This window comes from Protopterus annectens, chromosome 14.part0 (genome assembly GCF_019279795.1).
Source record: "Protopterus annectens isolate FY-2018-M chromosome 14.part0, PAN1.0, whole genome shotgun sequence".
Taxonomy (NCBI): domain Eukaryota; kingdom Metazoa; phylum Chordata; order Ceratodontiformes; family Protopteridae; genus Protopterus; species Protopterus annectens.
The window spans coordinates 1,110,114,288-1,110,137,052 of NC_056748.1; the positions used below are offsets into that span (position 1 = coordinate 1,110,114,288).

The 22,765-nt window shown below is 39.8% G+C and overlaps 1 protein-coding gene across 1 annotated transcript in view; it reads left to right on the forward strand.

Moving 5' to 3' along the window:
- The window catches only part of PALD1 (phosphatase domain containing paladin 1), a gene marked incomplete in the record, with an annotated part of 1,459,376 nt that overhangs the window by 853,124 nt on the left and 583,487 nt on the right, over positions 1–22,765 (forward strand). Inside the window, 1 exon segment of the mRNA XM_044056896.1 lies at positions 7,425–7,565. Coding sequence (XP_043912831.1) covers positions 7,425–7,565 — 141 coding nt within the window.

Here is a 22,765-nt window from a genome sequence, read left to right on the forward strand (position 1 = left end):
TTAACATCAATTAAAGAAATAGACTGCAGAAGGTCAATAAATCCCCAAAAGTCAAAAATTTGGTAAAACAAATGAACACAGTAATTAGCACCATAGAGATCCATGTGATATAACAGAAGTAAACAGGATATATTACTGTGCAGCTAAATTAATAACTGATAAAGTTCTACCACAAGAGGACAGGGTAGTGAAGGAAAGGAAGGGGAGAAATCGAATACCTTCCTGGAAGTATTGAACAGAGAACGCCATAAAGCAACTAAGACGAGAAGTGTCACTGTTAGAAGAATATAGAAGCGGGAACAGATCAGCAAAAATACTAAGAAAGATAGATGTGATAAAGGCAATGCGCAGTATTAGAACACACTAGGATCTATCATGCACTGTCACAAATAAACTAAAAATCTCAGCACAGGCAGAAAAACTTAGAAAGTATACAGATAAATATAAAGGAAACGTACAAAATTAGCAATGTACTGATGACCCAAAAAGGTTTTGTAGAGAATTGGTTAACAAGGGAAAAGGAATTAAAAGCCTGGCAAAAACTAAAAGAAATAGATACATTCTGACAAGTATCAATGAAGATCCTGTGGAACATACCAAAGATGGTAAATGGATAGAAATAGTAAAAGAAATAATAAGACGTTTAAAGGTACAGGATATGAAATGGGATAAAGTAACAGAGCAATTGAAACATTAAGAAAAGCCTCTAATTGGAAAACCCCAGATATAGATGCAGTACCTAACTTTTGGTTAAAAGTATTAACATCTTTGCACGAACACTTAAACATGAGTGAGAACTATTTATATGTGCACCCTGAACAGACACCAACCAGGCTAACATCTTTGCACGAACACTTAAACATGAGTAAGAACTATTTAATTGTGCACCCTGAACAGACACAAACCAGGCTAACAATAGGAAAAACAATGCTCCTACTTAAGTGAACCTGAAAGCTAGCCAAAAAATTATAGACCAGTAACTTGTCTGCCGGTGACATGTATACTATGTATGGGAATTGATGCTGACATAGTTTATAGTCATCTAGAAGAAAACTCAATTATGGCAGTAGACCAAAAGGGCAATAAAAGAAAGTCATATGGAACAAAGGATCATTTGTAGTTAGTCATAGTGAAGAACGGTCTCACATAGACCTACCACGACAGCAAACCAAACACATAAACACACAAAAACATACTCGGAGGCTCTAAATAAAAATCTGCCTAAGCAGCAGAGACCTCCAAAGCAGACACCCAAGCAACTGCTACCCCAAAACAAAACACGTGCAACACACAGCTCACAAAGCCAGTGTGCCGAGCAGTCACAGCCCTTAAGGCTAAACAACACACCTGATACACTTGTAATAGGTGACTCTATCATCAGGCACACTGACGTCCCGCTCACCAGGCTGAACAAGGAGAAGGTCACGGTGAGCTGCCTGTCGGGCGCTAGGATCTGCCACATAACACAAGCACCCAGGTCACTCCAAGGCAAGTACAAATATGACTCAGTCATTGTCCATGCTGGTGTGAATGACCTGAGATGTACCTCCCTGGACTACATGAAAAGAGACATAGAGGAGCTCTCTGAGCGTGTGGCCCAGGCCGGTATGACCCTGACCTTGAGCAGCATCTTACCCTCACCAAGAATGATGCCACAATTTGAAGACAAGATGATCAATTTCAACAATTGGCTTAAGTATTGGTGTCATTCAAAGGGGATCCAATGCCTGTCAGCCTGGGATGACATGCTCGACAAGCCACGATGCTTCACTAGGGACGGCTTGCACCTGTCACCCCTGGACTTTCGGATATTGGCAAAGGCTCTTGCTACCCCCATAGTGCCTTTTTTAGGCAAGGCTCAAAAGACAAACCCACCTCCATAGGTATCACAAGGGATAAGAAACTAAGAGTAATGCTACTCAATGCCAGAAGTCTAAACCTCAGGATGCACGCACTCAAAACTCTCCTTAGCATGGAAAACATCGATATCTGTGCAGTAACAGAAACCTGATTCAAGGCTCCCAAGAGCACTCCAGCATTGCCAGGTTATACCTCATACCATGCTTTTCGGCCCCAAAACTTGGACCGACCCACAAAAGGAGAAGGAGTATCAATATTCATCAAAGATACCCACACCGCCAGGTTGGTGGCACAGCACGAAGCATCAGAGACTATCCATGTGCAACTATCAGTGGGTAAAACTGCTTTCCAGTTTATAGCCTGCTACAGACCACTCTCCTTAACCCAGGAACCCCACTCGGCCTTCCTGAGATCACTGGAAAATATGAAGGTCTCTCCAAACACCATTATATTGGGCGACGTCAGCTACCCAAACATAGACTGGGAGCATTACTCTAGCTCCAACACCCTAGCCCAAAGGTTCCTAGAATTTATAAACTCAAATGCTATGGAACAACTTGTTACCACTCCCACAAGAGGGGAAAACATACTGGACCTGATCATCACCAACATGGGGACTCTGTGCTCCAGAACAGAAGAGTATCCCTCACTGGTAAGATCAGACCATAAACTAATCTCACTGGATATTCACATCCCGACACCACCCCTAGCCCAGAAAACCACAGTGAAAAACTTCTCTAAAGCAAATTTCACACTCCTCAAAACCGAGGTGGAATCCTTCAAAGCCCCCGGGCCTTTGGAAGATATGGCCCAGACCGCAGAATCCTTTATACACGCATTCTATGAACACCTTCATGAACATCCTAGCTGACAGGTTCAGCGCAAACTTCTCTTCCCCCCACCCCACCAAAAGGGCAAATATCTATCCCAGCAGAGTACTGCCCCCCTGACATCTCAGATGCTCAGGTAAGAGCCGCCCTCTCCAAAGCAAAAACAGCATCAATGGGACCAGTCGGTGTCCCAGGCTGCGTCTTATATGAACTCGAAGAAGAGCTAAACCCAAAAATAAAACTACTGTTCAATCTCAGCCTTACTACAGGATATGTACCCAAAGAGTGGCGTACAGCAACTGTGGTCCCTCTCCACAAAGGTGGTGCCTCAACAGATCCTGGAAACTATCGCCCCATAAGCCTGACTAACTTGGTCTGCAAAGCTATGGAAAGGATCATCATGGACCTCATAAATAAAGATATTGGGGACCTACAGACACTGGATCCTACCCAGTTTGGCTTTAAGGGCAGATCCTGCCTCTTAAACCTGGTTGATTTCTTTGAAACAGTCACCAAGGCCATTGACGAGGGAAGGTGGTCCACACAGCCTACCTGGACCTCGCAAAAGCCTTCAATACAATACCCCACTGGCATTATAGATAAGCTCACCAGCTTAAATATAAACCCCTATGTCACTAGATGGGTTGCAAACTGGCTCAAGGACAGAACCCACATGGTTAGAATTGCTGGAGCCATGTCAAGACTCCAAACCAGTTACAAGTGGCATCCCACAAGGCTCAGTCCTGGGACCTCTCTTGTTCGGTATATATTTCTCGGAGGTACAGGCCAACACAGAAGGACTGTGGCTGACCAAGTTTGCAGATGACTGCAAACTGGGCGCCATAATCGACTCTCCAGCCGACACAAGCATCCTCCAGAAGGGGCTTCATAGAAACAGACAACTGGTGCCAGAGCCATGGCCTCAAGCTAAACACCAAACAGTGTATAGTCATCCCCTTTGGCAAAAACAAAGTGCCCACAAATTACCACATAGGTGGTAATCCATTAAGTACAGAAGAAGTAATTGGGGACCTGGGGACCCAAGTTGATAGCAGTCTCTCATTTGACAACCACGTGGCCAAAGTGGTTAGAAAAACATTTTATATAGCCCACCTAATCATGAAGGGATTCACATCTAGATCAGGGGAGGTCATCGTGCCTCTTTACTCATCCCTCATCAGGCCCATAATTGAGTACAATGCCCCTTTTGGGATGTACCTTACCAGACACCTGCAGCAACTGGAAAGACCCCAAAAGTACCTCACCAAGAGGATCAAAGGGCTCAAACAGATGCCATATGCTGCCCGGTTAAAGAAACTCCAGCTCTACTCAGTGCCATGCTGCCTATTCAGAGGCGATCTGTGCCTGACGTATAAAGCCATGTCCAACCCGGAATTAATGGACATGCTGCACCTCAGAAAATCCAAATCCCATCGAGCTACACGCTCGAGAGACTTGAACCTCAGCACCGAAATAAATAGGACATGCTGGAGGGACAGATTCATAAGCCAGAGGGCTCCCTTCACTCTGGAATAAAATCCCAGTCCAGGTTAGGCAGAGTCCCTCACTGACTCTCTTCAAGAGGAATCTTGATGAGTGGATGGGAGATCGTAGGTTTAACCCGGGTATCACTTCTGTGTCACTGTTAGACAGAGGCACAGTATACTAACCTCAAAAAAGGGCATAGCAAAATTAATTTAAAATGGGTGGCGAAAGCCAAACACATTCTGGCTAAGCTTATAAATGCCCTAGGGCAGATAGCCTAGTATGAACCTATGAACTGTAAAAAGGGGAAGAATCTAAGTTTGGCAGGGATCGACTACAAAAAGGCATTTGATAGTATCCCACATTCATGGATAGGAATGCTTGGAAATGTATAAGATGCATCCTACACTGATTAAATACATTACAGTGACCATGAAACAGCAGCCGACAACTTTGCAATTAAGCCATGATAAAGGACAAATTATTATTCCAGGAATAAAAATTAAAAGGAGGATATTCCAGGGTGACTTTCTGTCTTCCCCTTAACCTATTAAGCTGTCTAATTAACAGCTTAGTCCATGGCTATAATTTGGCTCCTAGAAAACAACAAAGTGTAAAGACTTCTCATCTTCTCCTTGTCAGTGATTTAAAACTGTATAGCTCATCAGATGAGGAACTGAAAGCACATCTGCAATAGTCAAAACTTTTTCAGATGATATACGAATGTCATTTGGTCTTGATAAATATGCAAAAGCAACCTTTAAAGCAGGAAAACTGCAGCACCAAGAAAACATCAGTTTGGGACAAGAATGTGATATAAAAGAACTTGAGCAGGAATGAGTGTATAAATATTTGGGAATTGATGAAGGATCATCAATAAAACATGAACAAATGCAAATAAAATTTAGTAAGGGATACTTTAGAAGACTTAAATTAATCCTGAAAATAGTGTTGACATCTAGGAACAAAATTCAAGCTGTAAACCAATTTACTCTTCCTGTCCTAACTTACAGTTTTGGAGTGATTGACTGGCCCCAAAATGTGTTGGATAGATTAGATAGGAAAACAAGAAGGATGCTTCATGCTCACCAAATTATTTACAAAACTCAGTGTATACAGAGATTATATATTCCCTGTTTGAAGGAGGGATGGGCCTCCTTGAAATTGATTACATGTACAAATCTGCAATCTTGGGACTCCTCACATCTGTTGACCTCACCTAACCCAAATGTAGTGAAAGTTTTGAAATCTGAACGGAATAAATCTAAGATGACTTCTGTGCTTAATCTAGCAGAAGCATATCAGCGTGAAGCAGGAATGGAAATCAAACCAGAAGTAGATAAAAATCAAAGGAAAGAATGTAAGTTTAAGGACCAGATGAGAAGTCAAGAAGTTTGGAAAATGCATAAATATAGTTGCAAGTATAGAAAACTTCTGGAAGAACCTCATGTTGATCAGGAATTAATGCAGGAATGGTTAGAGAGGCAAATTCAAACCAAGAGATAAAAGGTTAATATTGGCAGCCCAAGATAGTGAGCTTACGTACGTGCTGGTTTTTAAAGTCCATTGAATATGTGGGAGAAACGGACAAATTTAGGTTTTGTAAAACCGAAGTGGAAACAGTCACTAAAAGCAGAAGGACTGTATACTGAAAAGCATAATTTGGCAAGATTGTTACACTGGGGATTGTGCAAACATTATGGTATTGAAGTGGCTGAAAAACACTGGAAACACGAGCCACAAAGCATCATAGAAAATGATAAAGTCTACATCACATGGGATCACCCATTACCAACAGTTCAAAAGACAGATGCTAGAAAGCCGGATATAGTGGTCCATGGAAAGAAAACAAGAGTAGCATTGGTCATTGAAATCGCCACACCCAGTGACTACAGTGTCCTGCGTACACAGAGATGCAATGTCATAAAATATCAGGATTTGCAGACAGAAATGAGAGCAATATGGAAGAAAGATACTCAGACAGTTCCAGTAGTAGTAGGAGCAACAGGTCTTATAAAAAAGAATCTACAATCATATTTAGATATGTTACCAGTCCATGTAAACCCCATACAAATTGCAGGAGGAGTCCTTACAGAGCACATGGTGGGTGCTGTGAAGAGCACTTTTGAATGACATCAAAAATTAAAACAATACTAATTTCATGAACTTTAATCCTACTTTGACTTAGGAATGGGGTCCATTCCCGTCATGGTATTAGAAACCCAAAAGACTTGGAGAAATTAAAAAAAACTACTAACACATCCAAATTTGAACTACTTCTCAAGAAACACCTAACCCACAACTGGCTTTGTCCCTGCACAGCTCCGGGCTGATTAGTATTGTTTCATACTCCAGTACACCGCTACCATACTTTGGCTACTTTCCCATTTCTGTAATCTTCCTCCTACTTCTAATATCTCTTATATGTACTTATAGGTAATGCATTAATAATATAGTTCATAGGTTCATAGATCAGTACTGGGCTAACTGTCCTTGTGGGCCATTTTAAGCCTAGCCAGTTACCCCATGTGAGACTCAAACCCTGCGCCTTGTGTCTGCAAGGTAAATACCTTAACCATTATGCCACCCTCCCACCCATATTGCCTAATAAACTGTGAGGTCTTATGTTTATTGTATTACAGAAATGAGCAGATGAACGTTGTGTCTCTAGATACCATTTCTCTGCATATTGAACACATTTTCCTTCATGCTACCTATTGAAATTGTCACTTTTTGGATACATTTATGATCCATGTTTTTAGCTTATAATTACTTTGGAATTATTACTATTCAGTGTTTTATTTTGTAGTGGAGCTTTCCCCCCTGGGACTCCGATGTAAAAAGGCTTCTGGCTCAGTCAGACTTTTCCAGTGAACAAATGTAAAATAAATAAATAAATAAATAAAAGTAGCATATTTTATTTTTACTTTTAAGGTTTCAGTGAGTTAGTACTTGACTAGAGCTCTCTCAGTAGGCTGATGTTCTTTTAAAACTTAACTGTTCTGTCTTGTTTAATGTTAGGATATTTTAGCTTGTACATGTATTGGAACAAATTTAGTAACATTTTAAAATTTTGGATAGTCACTTGCATGTAATCCTGTTGGTAACTAGAACCTTGTGAGAAAAGGCTGTTGCAGCATTACTGAAGTAATTTACTATTGTTTAGAACAAACCCAGATTTTCTAGTGGGACATGGAACTACGTGGTTCTGTTTGCATAAAATATTTTTTTTTTTTTGTCTCTCTAAAGGACTTTGACCGACTTTTAGAGGCAATGAAGACAGCATTAGCAGAAGATTCGCACACAGCCTTTGTGTTTAACTGCATTAGTGGTAAAGGAAGGACTACGACAGCCATGGTTATGGCTGTTTTAATACTCTGGCACTTTAAGGTATGTCTGGTGATCGGTCGTTTGTGATTCTGAAACCATTATGTAGGACTTGGTATGCTTTTGCTAGCTTTTTAATGATGATAGGTTAAAATACTAAGCCCCCATCTGGTGACATCAAGGAACAGTTAATATGAAATATATCTATGAATTTATATTTCCACACTGTTTTATAAATGCCTTATTTTCTCGGTATATTAAAAAGCCATGACATTTCTTCAACTCATGGTTGAGGGTAAGCAGTTTTGCAGTGTTGCACAGTTTAACAACATGCTTGCAGCTTTGCAGTGCTGCACAGTTTAACAGCATGCTTGCAGCTTTGCAGTGCTGCACAGTTTAATGCATGCTTGCAGCTTTGCCAAGTTTCCACTCATTACATTATCAGTTGCATCATCTTTTCAGGTATAGATCCAGTTTCTTCTGCAAAAGGAAATTTGATTCAATATTTCATTTGTTTAGTTGTTTGTGCTTGTTGGCTTGGATTTCATTGTCAGCAGAGAGCTGGGAAGCAAAGCTGTGCAACATGGTAAGCGTACGAATATATTCACCAGTAACAGTGAATGTATTTTATTTATTTATTTAATTTATAAATAATATAATGTATTTATAAATTAGATTAATTTATAATAAATATAATATAATAAAATAGAGTACAAATATATTCACCAGTTCTCCCGTTTGATTCTCGGCTGGAGCTGGAGCGCCTTCTGTGTGGAGTCTGCATGTCCTCCCCGTGGTCTAGTGGCATTCGAAAGACATGCATAGAATGGGCGTGCCTTCGTTGAAGGTTGGGCATCGAGCTGGCACCTCGGCACCATAAAAATCTACTGCCAATCATTAGCGGACTGGAGTTCTGCTGTGGCTACCCCTAACCGGGAAAAGCCAAAAGAAGAAGAAGAAAAAAGAAGTACAAATATATTCACCAGTAACAGTGAACGTATCATACAGTGAACATAATCATTCAGTGAACAATTTAGTAAATTCAGTCCATGACATGAAAATATCAAATCTCTGATGCAGACAACAACTTAACACTAGCTTTTCTTCACTTAACCATTGTTTAATTTAATCACAGACTTAGTACTTTTGCCCAATATAAATCAAGGCATCATCAGAGTCCGTTCAAATACGTTACGTAAAAAACCTAATTAACTGCAGCCATGCAAAATTTAGAATGTGTGTTAATTATGAGTTAACCATACAACAATAGTTCTTAAAAGACACATCCTTAAAGTTTTTCAACCAAAAAATGCATATACATTAAAAAGTATTTTTAAAAATGTATATGTTTGTATATACATGTAAAAAAAAAAAGTAAATTTATACTATGCTTGCTCCAAGTTTTAAAGTACTAATAAATGAATAATGGTCATTAATGCCTGGTTTGTTTGTGGCATTCAACCTCAGTTGCTACAATGCTTCTTTATGTTCTAAAAAATTTTCATTGAGTCAACTCGTATATTTCATTCAAACTCCTCTGCCTATAACAAAAAACAAGGATCTTTTAAAATCAGTGCATTCCCTAGAATGCCTCAATAAGGCATTGGTAAGTTTCTTGTTTTTGACAGTAACATGGTCACCAATATGGTGTTTCAACCTTTTCATGCATATACTATATTGAATGATGCAGTATTTACAGCCTAGGATAGGACCTCATCAGAAGTTTCAGAAAGTGTATAGCACTAGAGTTGGTTAAGTCAATGAAAAATGTGTTTGTTACTTTTTGATAGCTGGGTGAATGAACTGGTCTATTGGCCCTTTTCAACCATGACCTAGATTTGTGGAGTAAATATGTAAAGTATTATGTTTACAATTTGAGTTAGCAACTCAGTGGAAGGATGAAAATGTCTAAATGTGGTTCTATTTAGATGTCTGATGAGAGATTTGACATTGTGGGCAGAAGTGTGAAGTTAGAGAAGCCAGAGGTGTTGGGGTTCATGTGATTCCATACATACAGTTGCACTATAAGGCTGCATTGAATTGCTGCTTTAATGCCTGCCTGAATTGTCCTTTAGAACTGGTTTATCCAATAGTGGCTGGCAGTTGTTTTCATAGATTTGGGGTCACCATCTCTGTAAGCTGATATTGATCTGTTGCAGCCGAATGTCATTTTCTTTTGCTCTTTTTCTTCTTGGGGTGTGTTATCTGCTATATATTGTTCTTGATCGACAGTTTCACAAATGCATTAACTTGGCCAGTTTAAACAACCCTTTTGAGTTGCTCTTGAATTGGTGGTAATAAGCTGTTCACAAAAGCGGATGACAGCCCACTAGCTGCCACTCCTCCTGTAGGTTCTGGATATCCAGAAAAAGCTTTGCCTGCATCTGTCATGCACTGTAAATACGCATAAATAAATTCATTTTCTTTCTCTACAGTGGTTTTAATTCTTGCCCCTTTAGACTTTTGGGGCATGCTGTATTAACATCTTCTAATAAGATACTCTTAGCATCAAGAACTCCGTCATCTGTGTGCTATGGAATATAATCATCCATATTTGCTTTTTCCTGTAGTTTCCTAAAATAAATGTCAGTGTGTGTTGATGCTTTCAAAACTGTTCTCTCAAGTCTTCAGTAGTTGGATTTTATAGTTGTAGATGTCCTTCCAATATTTTGGCATATTTATCTATAACAGTTTGAAAATCCACTGCAGTCCATGAGTGTACTATCCACCCTATCAATGTGCATCATTTTCAATGGAAGAATTGGAATCTGTTTCTTCCTCTGCATTTTGTGTAAGAGGTGGAGTCTAGTGATATTCTTCATCAGTAACCACTGGAAACTGTGTAGCCAATTGTCTAGCTTTCATTAAGGGATTAGATTTTGGTGGAGAGTTTTTATTAGTGAATCATTTTAGTTTTCGTACATGCTTTCTGCTAGCTCCCTGTTTGTGATTTTGATATAACTTTTCCCTTTATTGGCTATTCGTCTTAACATTTCACTTGACAGTATTGTGGCTAAGGTTGCTACCTCTTGCGATGCTGAAAAGCAGACCAAAGCCACACCCCCTGCAGTGCCTGTGACTCCGCCCAGGCCTAACCATCTCCACTCACATCCACACTCATTTTACGATGTAAATCCATAGGTCATTAGGGTGGAACATCCCTTTATAGTTCATTCTTTCTTACCTGATCTACATCACATTAGTGATTTTCTTTTTTGTAGAGTATCTTGGACTCCACAGCATCACTTAACCAATGCTTTTTGTGAAAGAAACAGACTGTAGTTGCTCTTTTACTAACTCTTGCATTTGGTGCACATTTCTAAACAGAATTGTGGTGTTTGTAAAGTGATTTCAGGACTACTGGAGAATCTTTCTGATTTCTGGATAGTCCAGAAAAATACTGGAAATTGCAAGTCTCATTTTGGCTGATGGTATCTGTCTGCTGTCTAAATCTAGTATTGTAGACCAGTGACCCATCTTGTTGGTTAGACGTACTGGAAGTAATTTGTGCTGTGTCTGTGGAAGTAGCAGGAGTTTCGGTGACATATGTATCCACCTGTCTTCTCGGAGAAGAACTAATGGTTTCATAAGAAGGAGGGTGATCATAAGGTAGAGGAGGGGAGGAAGAAATCGAGGACCAGTCATAATTTGAAGATTCTGGATGTGAAACTACGGACTTCTAACTGTCTTAAAGCATACATACAGCAGGAATATGATTTTTTGTCTGAGTGTTTTGTAATGAATATTCGGTACTTGTGTATTATCGCAACCAGATGTTTGCGGCAATGCTGGTTGCTTCTGTTTAGGTCAAGTAGTAGCAGTACAGTGTTATGAAGGTTAGACACATGTCTTCTGTAATGTTTTAGTAGTTTTACTAAAGTTTATCATTGAAACGGCTGAAAAAACTGAAGTCGGAAAAGTAAGGTTTGAAAAATAGGTTTCCCATTTATCGCCAGCATCTCGTGTCAGTTTAAGCAAGTCCCATTCTACTTTTAAAGCATTCCATTGACATGTTGCCAGTCAGTGAAGGAAAGAGATCTGTTTTCAAAACCTTTACTATTCTTTTCACAGCCGATTCAATGGTAAGTCTACCCTAAGACTACAAAAACACTACAGAAAATAACAGCAAGCACCTAATCTGCTGTTTAAACTCCGCTTGTGCACAATATCATCCGCTTAACTGCCACACTTCTTTCAGAACCAACAGGCATACACACATAACCACTGTGGTCACAGAAATCAATGCTTGACATGTTTAAAGGATGCTTCCCACAAATCTTAAAAATTATAAGTCCTAACATTTTTTAAAACCACCACCAATATTCCGGCAGACTTTCTGACAGTGTACCCTTCCATATTACACTTCAGTGATGCCGTTTCAGTAGAAATCAACAAAGTTAAAAGATGATGCAAAATCTGGTTGCAATAATACGTAAGTACCGAATTTTCTGTTAGTTGCCTGCAGCCATGACTTCAAATTAGTTGAATTATATTCTTGACTTCTAACTATTGATTCATTTTCCATATTTTTGGCTGCTTCTTGCCAGTAATTGAAAGCTGACCAAGAGGCTGGTACCTTAATACTTTCTTGTTTCAATTTATTTATTTTTTTGTAGATTTTCTAGAATATCCTTATCAAAAGTCCCTTTTTCCAGAAATTGTAACGTTTCTATTGAGCTCCAACCATTTCAGAAATAATTATAGCTGCCTCTACCATGCTAATTGAACATATGCCTGGCCAGATTCCCATACTGTGTTTTTTTTTTTTAAACACCTGCACTGGCACCAGTGATAAAAACCCACACTCTCATACCAAACAGATATGTGACTATAATTGTAAGTCCCCTGTCAAACTAGTAAGGGATGTTCTGTGTTCCTTTTTCTTTTTAGCTTTGATTTGAACCAAGAGTCATACATGAGAAGGATACACCATCCTTCTGACAGGGATACTCTGTCCTTGTTATTTCTTGATTGAAACCCTGATGCACACAATTAAAGAAACTTGTATTAGTAGTTTAACTGATTAATCTTGCATACAATTTACCTGCTCACGTACAATTATATCTGCTGTAGACATTATTAGTAAAGCTTAACTGTAGAAACTCTGCTGAAGGTGAGGGAAATAAAATATACTGACACAACAGAAGTTTACCTTTCATAAAACCTGTCACAGTGGGCCCCAGAAGCATAGCTCATTCAACCAAATCCCTGGACCAGTACTATGAACCACCAAAGACACACCACTACGTCACTATAATAAGTCACTACATTGCAAGTGATTAGCTTATTACAGTTAGATCTACCCCTCTAAGCTGTTCTACTAAAGACCGAAAAAGGACATTCCCTCTACTGACAGACCAACCAGGTAGTGAGATTCATGACAAAAATATACTCTTCCCCAGTTAGGTCCCGTTTCTGTGCCCAGCCCCCAACCCACCTTCAACATATTTTGTTAAAAGGATCTTCATTTAAACTGTAGCAAACTGCTTGCTACAAATGTGGCAAACAGTTGCTACAGTTGTTTATACTCTGCCTTCATGGAGTGCTGCAGTGGTCAGGTTTTAGTAAAACAAACACAAACTGTAGCGAACTGCTTGTTACAGTTTTGACCAGACACACACGGCACTACAGCACTCCGGTTTGACTGCAACTGCAATACAGGCTTTTAAAAGCCAGTATTTCATTAGAGAGAGAGAGATCAGCTGATCACGCTCTCCCAACACTTAGTGCCCAGGACAGTTGCCCCTCTTGTCCCACCCTAGCTATACTACTGATGGGCCAATTGGCAATTATTGGTGCAGCAACACACAACTGGCTCAAAGAATCCAAGAATTGCACAACACCAAGCTATTAAGGTACAAAATAACTTTCACACAGCACAATTCAGCAGTCCCATTTATTGTAGAGAACACGTTACATGGGTGACTAGGAAGTCAAAGTCTTGTCTCCTCAAGCTATGTAAAGCATGAATATTATACAGTATTGCTGATTAAATGCAACATTATTATACAAGTTTAAAATACAGCCACTGAGCAATTAAACATGAACACTACAGCATTAGTTTTGCTAACTAAGAATCTGACTCTGTACCTTTCCATGTTAAGCACAGATTCTGAATTAAAAAAAAAAACACATTCTACACTTGTCACGTCAGCACTTGTGTTGGCAGGAAGTAAATCAGAAGCAGACTAAAACAACCAGGAATCCATCAAAACAACCAGGAATCCATCTTGAAATGAAAATGTATTTAGAATATAAACACTTAACCTGTCCTCATGGACCATTTTAGAATCAAATTGTGTTTCTAAGGTTAATGTTTTTCTTTTATTTTAACATCTCCCTTCACGTGTCCCATCATCAACGTCTGTCTCACGTTTTACTTCTTTTCTTCCCATTTTTTCTTCCTAATCCAGCTTAGCTTTCTGTTCTGTATTCTTTCATCCTTATATTTTCTTATTCCTTCACTACTTCCCATAGATCAGTTTTATCCATGGGCAATTTCAGAAAATGTGGACCATTTCTACTTCCTACCCTAAACTTCTCTAGAATCTTTCTTCCTTTCTTCTGAAGTGTGATAGATTTGAAAAAGCCATCTCTGCACAACTCGTATCAGCAGCTCCCAAGGAACACTAACCACTTTATTAGTCGTACCATCTCTAATATCTCTTCCATTCCCTTCTCCCCATTCCTCTCTCTTGTAATTCCTTTCTCTCTCTATTTTGCTTTCTCTCCGTCTGTCCTCGACCATGCTCACAGTCCTATTATACTATCTGGTTTGCTGCACTGTCAGTGGGCTAAATTTAAAAACTCTTTCATCCATTTATTCTGTGGTCAAAAGCCCTATGCTTTTCCCCTCTGGGGTTACACATTTGTCCTTTTTTCTGTGTTCCCTGCCCTTCCCAAAGTTGATTTCCATCTTACCCTTGTGTCTTAGCAGTTCACATACCTTAAATTACTTCTGTCATTCGTCTCCCACTTTACGCCATTCTTCTTCAAATTTATTTCAGTTTTCAGAAATATCACCACTCTTATCCATCCCTCTTTGTAACACTGTCATACTGTCTCTCATATCTCAAGCCAGCAGTCTCCACTGTACCACCTTATCTTTTCCTACTGTGAGTCCTTGACTTGTTTTAAAAATCCACAGCATACAATGCAAATACTAATAACTTCCATCCTCCATTTCTCCTACCTCCCCTGGCCTTCCTTTGGCCATTTGTTGTGCAGCTGTATGTCAGATAAATCTGTTGTAGCATTTCTGGATGCCTCTGATTACCCTTTTTGTTCTCAATTATGAGATTAACCTCAATAATTATCCCTTTTCTGTGTTAGCAATTTATCTGTCCTTTATTTTGAAGTTCAGTAAATGTGACAAAAACATTTACTCCACTTCAGATAAAGGACAGCATTTCTCATCCATCATTGTAGCTCATATTTTTCTTCAATTGCCCCCCCCCCGCCAAAGTTCTGGCAAACTGAGTTTTTCATTATTTCAACCAAATTTGTTATTAACATCAGCATTTCTAACTTAATTTGCTTAAAGTGCTCAGCACCTCTCTCTCATTCATTGAATGCTGTTTACTGTGTGGTGGTGACTGGGAGTGTCAAATGCTGAATGTGGTTAAGTGGGAGTTGGTAGCAATGTCAAAAGTTTTGGCATGGGACGGGGTGTGTGTGTGTTTAACATAAATGGGTTAAAGTAAAGGTTAGAGAAGGAGATAAATATTGTGGCCTGCTTGAATACTGATTTTTCTGTGTTGTCCATTGTGGTACTGTTAGGGAAAGGTTGTTTGGTAATTTGATGTATAGGGTTAACGTTAAGGGTAGGGTTAGGGTTAGCACACATGAGTAAGGTGGTGCAAGGTTGGCAAGAAGTTAAAAGTTAGAAACAGTAGAAGTGGATAAAGTAGTTAGAGGTAGAAGACTGTATCATATCTAGAGTTGATGGGCTACCTTATGAAACTGTTCCTTTTATTATAAGGAAATCAGTTTACAAGTATTTCAGCAGATATCCTAGAAATAGGAATCAATTTAAAGATAGCTTTTTAAAAAAAGAAAAGTAGATCTTAATTTTTGAAGAATTGGAGGTGTATTTCACTTCTTAATGGGTCATGGGATTCACAAACCTAGTGAGCAATCCCATAAGTGATATGTCCACATTGTGTGTCATACATGGCCCAGAATGTAATGAGTCATGAAATGGAAGTACAGGATACATGTTGATATTATGGTTGTGCTGTTTGACACATTGCCTAGTCTAAAAGCTGCATTTCATTATAACTTTATTGGTAGTGTATACTTTTTATGACTAGTGGTCTATGTGAGATGATTGGCAGTGTGGGATAGTGGTCTGTCAGGTGATTGATAGACCAATATCTCAAGCTGCTTTAGTTCAAAAGTAAAAGACCGAACTGGCTTTTTTCCTAAATACTGGCATTTCTTTGGATTGAGAGTTTGCTATTCCTCAATATGATGTGATCCTGCAGTTGGTATTTGTATATTATGCAGAGGGTATGGTGGGCAAAAGGAAGCTTGCCCCTGTGCAAAGAAAAACTTTTTTTTTGTTTGTTTTACCAGCATACATGAAAAATGCTGGTTTGATCTTTTTACTTCCAAACCAAAGGCAGTTTGAGAGTTTGAGATTTTGGAATATCAGTAATCTAACGTACACCCATGTGGGATGGTGAGGCATCTGTCTCTGATGCGCAGTCATAGCCAGGGACAGTTTTTACACATACCAGCTTGCTGGCCATGAATGTTGAGTTTCATTGATTTGAATATATTTAAATATTGAGATCTCATTCTGTGGTAAAAGCACTTCCTTTGGTGGGAGTTGTGCATCGGTGTGTTTGTACACGCACAGTCGCGTGCACCATGTCCCACTCCATTATGCAGCACTTTAATAAATGCACTTTATGTAAGCTCTTTACCTAGTAGTTCCGTATCCATCCATTTTTTTACCAGTTTCATACTGATGCTGCTGTTCAACCATGTCTTTGGGAGAGGTGGCAGATTGGAACACTGTGGTATTATGGGAAGGAAGCTGCAGTTAATGTTGTATAAGTTATGAGTGTGATGGAGCATCATGCTCCACCCACTTATTGTTACTGGATCAGAGACGTGGCCTCAGACCACAAATTGTACCGATTCCAGGTACGGTGCTACATACTGTGGGACAAATTGTGTTTGCAGGAACTTTCTGAATTGTTAGGGCTCTAGTACCAGTCATGTACCAGCACTCTCCAGTTGTGAAAGTTTATAAATCCCAGCCGGAGTTTCTAAGATTCAAACATATATCTGAAAATAAATTCATTTTTTTCCCTTTGGTTATGGGAAAAAAGAAGATCTGTAGCTACTGGAAAGAACTGATGATGATTCTCTAGAAATAGTACTGATTTTTTTCAAGGAAAAAGAAATATTAAAGACTATGTATACATTTGGACAAAGAGAAAGCTTTCAACTATGTGGGAGAATTCTTACTTAAGGGAAAAAGCTACATTGGTGGAAAATGTATGCAGATGTAATAAATGTAGTACTTTGAGTACTTTGCTTGTGTTTTAAATAGGACACGTTGGAGAGACACACATGTATCTAAGAGAATTCCCATTCTCTGGAATAGGCTTCCAGTCCATCTGAAGAAAAGCCCTTCCCTAGCCTAATTCAAGCACAATATGGACTAGTGGATGGGAAACCAGAAATATCACCGCTGGTCTGGCACCCTTGTCTCTGATGGACAGAGGCAGCTGTTAAATCATGCCATAACTAACATACACCCCTTAAAACAAACCTGTAATCCAAAATAGCCTATTGGATGCATGCTGGTTTCTTGGCTAGGTTTATAAAAGACACAGTGGTCATTACTGATGTGCTGTGACCTATAAAGTAGGGCTTGGGGAGTTTACTGTGAAGAATTACATCTCATATAATCAGCATGCTCTTATTCAACCTAAAACATCTAAAACCTTACACATTCACAACTCAAATCATTTTTTTGAAGGGGGCAAGTCCCCCCTGAAGGCACTGATAAAGGGACAAGGCCCTACAACCCTGAAAAACTGTGTGTGCATGCGTGTATGCATTCTCATAGATCACGAAACCTCAGAGAAAATGTAAAAGGTAACAAAAAAAGCAACTACAGTCTCACTCTTTTCCGAGTCTAAAAGGAATTGTATGAAACCATCAACCATTCTGTAATAACATTCTGAGTGTAAGTCAAGCTGATGCTGACAGACAAAAGGTTCCTGGAAATGTAAACTTCTTGAAGGTGTAAGGTAAGGGTGTTCTCTTAGACCATTATTGTATATCTGTTACACATGTAGACCTGAAGCTGAAGTGAAGTCTGGAAGTTTAAAAGTGCATAATATACAGCGGGATGCTGTTAGAAGAGTACAGCTTACCAGATAATGAAAAGGTCCATGTAGGAATTGTGGTTGGGGGAATCGGTGACGTGAGGTTTTAGAAGGGGAATGCTGGCTATGAAGACATTAGGTTAATTAAGGAATACAAAAACATCATTCTTCTTTAATGGTGTAGGATTTTAAGTGTTTGAAATAAATCTAGATTGTCATACAGGTGGGGGGGGGGTTCCCACACAAGTTGTACATACTCTCAGCTACAAGAAAAAGCTAGATATGGTAGAAAGTCTGGTTAAAAATGAGCAGTTAGGGAAACGCATAAAAAGTGTGCATATATTTTGTGGACTTTCTGATTTAACATTTAGATCACTGTTGGAGCTGCTTGAGCTATATGGGTTATATCTTTATCTAAGATATGACCACCAGCAAACTTTCAAGGCATTAGAGCACCATACATGCACCCAAACTGCCGTATAAAAAGGGAATTTGAACTGAGGGCTAGTCATCCTTTCAGGGCTGGCAGATAAGTTTCCTTGGTGGGGAAGGACATTTCATTTTATAACTTCTCTGTGAAAAAAGTGTTTTTTTTATGTGAAACTTATTTTTATGCTAGGAAATTATTACTTTTTTATTGTTTTTTGTGGGACTGTCTTGTTTATGAAGCGACTTTTTCACTGGTGTAATGCTTTTCTGGATATTCCGTGTAAAAATCTACTTTAGACAGTTGCATTTTAATTTTTTTATGTAGAGTTAATGTGTTGCGGGGCAGGAATTGGTGCTTTTTGTTTCAGTCAGGAAAGTTTTCTTGAGAACCCATGTTTTCTGTCAGAATGGTTACCAATTCACCCTAGATACACTTCCTGTTTGTCAGGTCTCCTTCCTGGCTTGGACACAGAGTAATCTCCGTCAGTCTCTGCTCTTCTTGTCCCCCATCTACAGAAGAAGAAAGTTATTAGGGAGTCTTTGGGGGTCCGACCAGCTGTCCATCATTGCTTCAGCTGCTGGTGGTTGAGCCTACTGTGGCTAATTCTGGTTCCTCAGACCATGTTTCGGTTCATCCAGGTCCTTCTGGTGTAGTTCTTCAAGCCACTAAGGAGTGAGACACAAGCATGTCCTCAGCGGCTGTAGAGTTGCCTTTTCTGACCAAAGGAAAGCCACTTTTGTGTCTCTGAGAAAGGAGAGGACAGTGGCTTACCACTTAGCTGGAGTAAGGGGCCTGATTCTCAGGCAACTCTCCTGTCTTGGCTCAGTCTTTGTCTAAGGAGTTTCCCAAAGAGGAAAAACGGCACTTAAAAATGCTTCTCCTGTTTCTTTAACTTCAGACAGGGGTAATTTCATGCAACTTTCAAAAGGGTCTTATTTTAATGTGTTAAATCATTGTTTCTCAATACATTCTGATAGAAAAAAAGAGAGAGATTTCTATCACAATCTGACAGTAAATTCCAGCCAGATGAACGGGGAGAGGAGGTGGGAGGGGGAAGGGTGTGTGAGTCTTCATGTAATTCTCCTCAGCCAGAAGATTCTAACTCCAGGGAAAGTTTTTCTAAAATTTTTCACCCAGAATTATTATCTTTTCCTATACAATTTAGTTATTTGCATCCTCTACTACTGAGGTCCTTAAAACATTTTTTGAGAGAAGGAAATTGATTCAAGGGGTCACTCTGTTTTTTCAATCCTTTTCAACATTCTTTTAAAAAAAAAAAAAAAAAAAAACTTCCAATTCAGAATCCTTTTTGAGGAAAACAAAATGTGCAGTCTCATCAAAATTCACAAAAGCAGCATTTCAAAAAGCTGTGGAAGGAGACTTAAAGAAAAAAAGGAGCCTCCCCCCCAAAAAAGTCAGAATTACTGTTTGTCTTGCCTGTCTCCTCCCCTTCGTACTCCAGCAATCCTTCACATCTCTCCCTCAGTCTAGATCTTTAGCACTGACTCAGGCAGATGGTGCCATAGTTTAATGTAGTGTATGACGGATGGCACATCTGGAGTGCCTTACCCGCCTCCATGCAGCACTCTACCATTAGAGATGATATAAGTTATAATTTAATTACTTTCCATTAGCTCTTTAGATGTTGGTACCTCACTATGGGTAACTGGCTGCATACGTTTTCTTGGTGTCTGTCTAAAGTAGGAACTTAAACTGGAGCTCAACATTTTGTGGAATACTTTAAAAAGTTATCAAAACACAGGCTTCTCATACCGAGCTGAACTGAGGTGGGCTACCAGCTGACTGAACTATATGAAGAGAGACATGGTTGAGCTCTCTGAGTATGTGTCCCAGGCAGGTATGTCCCTAGCCTTGAGCAGCATACTACTCCCACCTAGAATGATGCTGCAGTATAAACAAAAAATGATTGAGTTCAATAATTGGCTCAATTTTTGGTGTCATTCAAAGGAAATCTAGTTCCTGTCAGCCTGAGAAGCCATGGTTGACAAAACCTCGCTGCTTTGCAAGAGATGTTTTGCACCTGGCACTTCTAGGCTTTCGGCTGCTGGCAAAGGCCCTTGCCTTCCTCCTAGTGCCTTTTTTAGGCAAGGTCTCTAATACAATACCCAAGTGAAATCAATCAGAACAAAGTAAGGGCCATGCTGCTAAAAGCTAGGAGTTTAAACCAAAAGCTACACTCCCTGGAAGCACCTCTGTCACTAGAAGATGCAGATGTCTGTGCAGTCACAGAAACCTGGTTTAAGGCTTCAGCAAGTACCCTGGACTTCTAAGGCTACAATGCCTTCCACACCTTTAGACCATAAAATGAATGTGTGAAAACCAAAGGAGGTGGTGTTCACCTCCTGTCTAGTAGACAGCTCCGTGGAGTTACTCTAGGTCCAGGTTACAAGTCACAGCCAGTTATAGATCCCCCCTCCATTGGTCACAACATCTATGAAGCCTACTTGACCAAACTGGAGACCATCCAAATTTCACCAAACACACTGGTTACAATCAGTTCTAACGCCCTTGCTTGCTAGTGTTAAAGTTTCCATTTAAAATTAATGGATTCAATTCCAAATTACACATACAAACAAACAAACAGAAAACAAACTTCACTAACACTTCTTAAACAAACAGTCATTCAGATGTCACACAGATGTACTTCAGTCACAACTGTCAGTTAAACTGTAATCCTGACCAGTCAAACTAACAGCAGAAGACACAAAGGGTGAAATTGGATAAAAAGTGAAGATGGACCAAAGTATCATCTCCTATACCCTCCTGGGTATAAATGTACTAATACCCCCACCCAAGCCCTGGAAGTGGTAAAAATGCCAAAGCAGCTCACACTAAGCCTGCCTGAGTCACTGCAGTAGTGTATAAACTCAGCAGTACCAGAAAAAAATCAAAGCCAGAGCCCCAGGTTAAAACTAGCTTCCATGGTGGAGCATCAGCAAACTTTAACTAATAAATAAATAAAAAAAAAAAAAGTTGCTGGAAAGGAAACAAAACCAAGGCCCAACCCTCACCTCCTCAGACCTCAGACTCAGGCAAATAAGACAGTTAAATCCTCCCTCCAAGGGCTCCTTTTTTGACAGAAACTTAGTACTATTAGGGTCTTTTTTGCTTCCGTACTATAGGGTAAAGGGTAGGGCGCAAGCATATGCAGAACTAGTGGCCAAAGATATCTCACACACATACCCCACAGAGACAGCAAACCTGCTAGTGGATAGGTTTGGTGAAAGTTTTACTCCCTTTTCTCCTCTTAACTTACAACATGCCTTCTCCCCACCCTACATATCTGAAAAGCAAGTCCTCAAAGCCTTATCCAAGGCAAAAACAAAGCCTCTGTGGAACCAGACAACATGCCAGGGCTGTCTTCTAAACAAGCTAAAACATGAACTGGCAATCACCACTAAGTACCCTTTTCAATTATAGCCTAACCACAGGATTTGTTCCTGCAGAATGCAGAATAGCAACAGTTATTCCCCTCCACAAAGGTGGCCTAGCAACAGACCCAGGGAATTACAGACCCATAAGCCTGACCAGCCTTATCTGTAATGCCATGGAACATATCATTATGGACCTTATAAATAAAGACATAGGTGACCTCCAAACCCTGGATCCTACCCAATTCAACTTCGTGAAGGGCAGATCCTACCTGTTAAATCTGGTGGATTTATTTGAAAATGTGACCAAGGACATTGATGAGGGCAAATCTGGGCACACAGCATACCTTTACCTGGCAAAGGCTTTTGACACAATTCCACATTTCAGGCATTACTGATAAACTTAGCAAACTGAATGTAAACCTGTCCGTTGCAAGATGGGTTGCCAACTGGCTCACAGACTGGACACACACTATCAAAGTGGGTGACTCCACACCAACCAGCAGACCTGTTACCAGTGGGGTGCCACAGGGGTCAGTGCTGGGCCTCCAACTATATGTTATATACTTCTCAGTTCAGGTCAAAACTAAGGGGTTGTAGCTGAACAAGTATGCAGACAACTGCAAACTAGGGGCAATCATTGAATTCCCAAATTATATCATACTCCAGAAGGGACTCATGCAGACCGACTGGTGTATTAGTCACGGTCTCAAACTGAATACAGAGAAATGCGTAATCATTCCTTTTGCATAAACATTGTCCTTTCACACTATCAAATCAACAACAATGCCCTAAGTACCCATGAAGTGGTAAAGGATCTGGGATTGCAAGTTGACTGCAACCTTAACTTCGACCACCACGTGTCTACTGTAGTAAGGAAGGCTTTCTACATAGCACACTTGATTAGTAAAGGCATTGCCTTAAGAGCAAAAGAAGTTATAACCCCTACACTTGACACTTATCCAGCTCATAATAGAGTATAATGCCCTTCTTGGCATGTACTGTACTAAGCACCTGCAGGAATTAGAGAGACCTCAGAGGTTTCTAATAAAGAAGATCAAGGGGCTCCAGCATGTGCCTTACACAGACCAA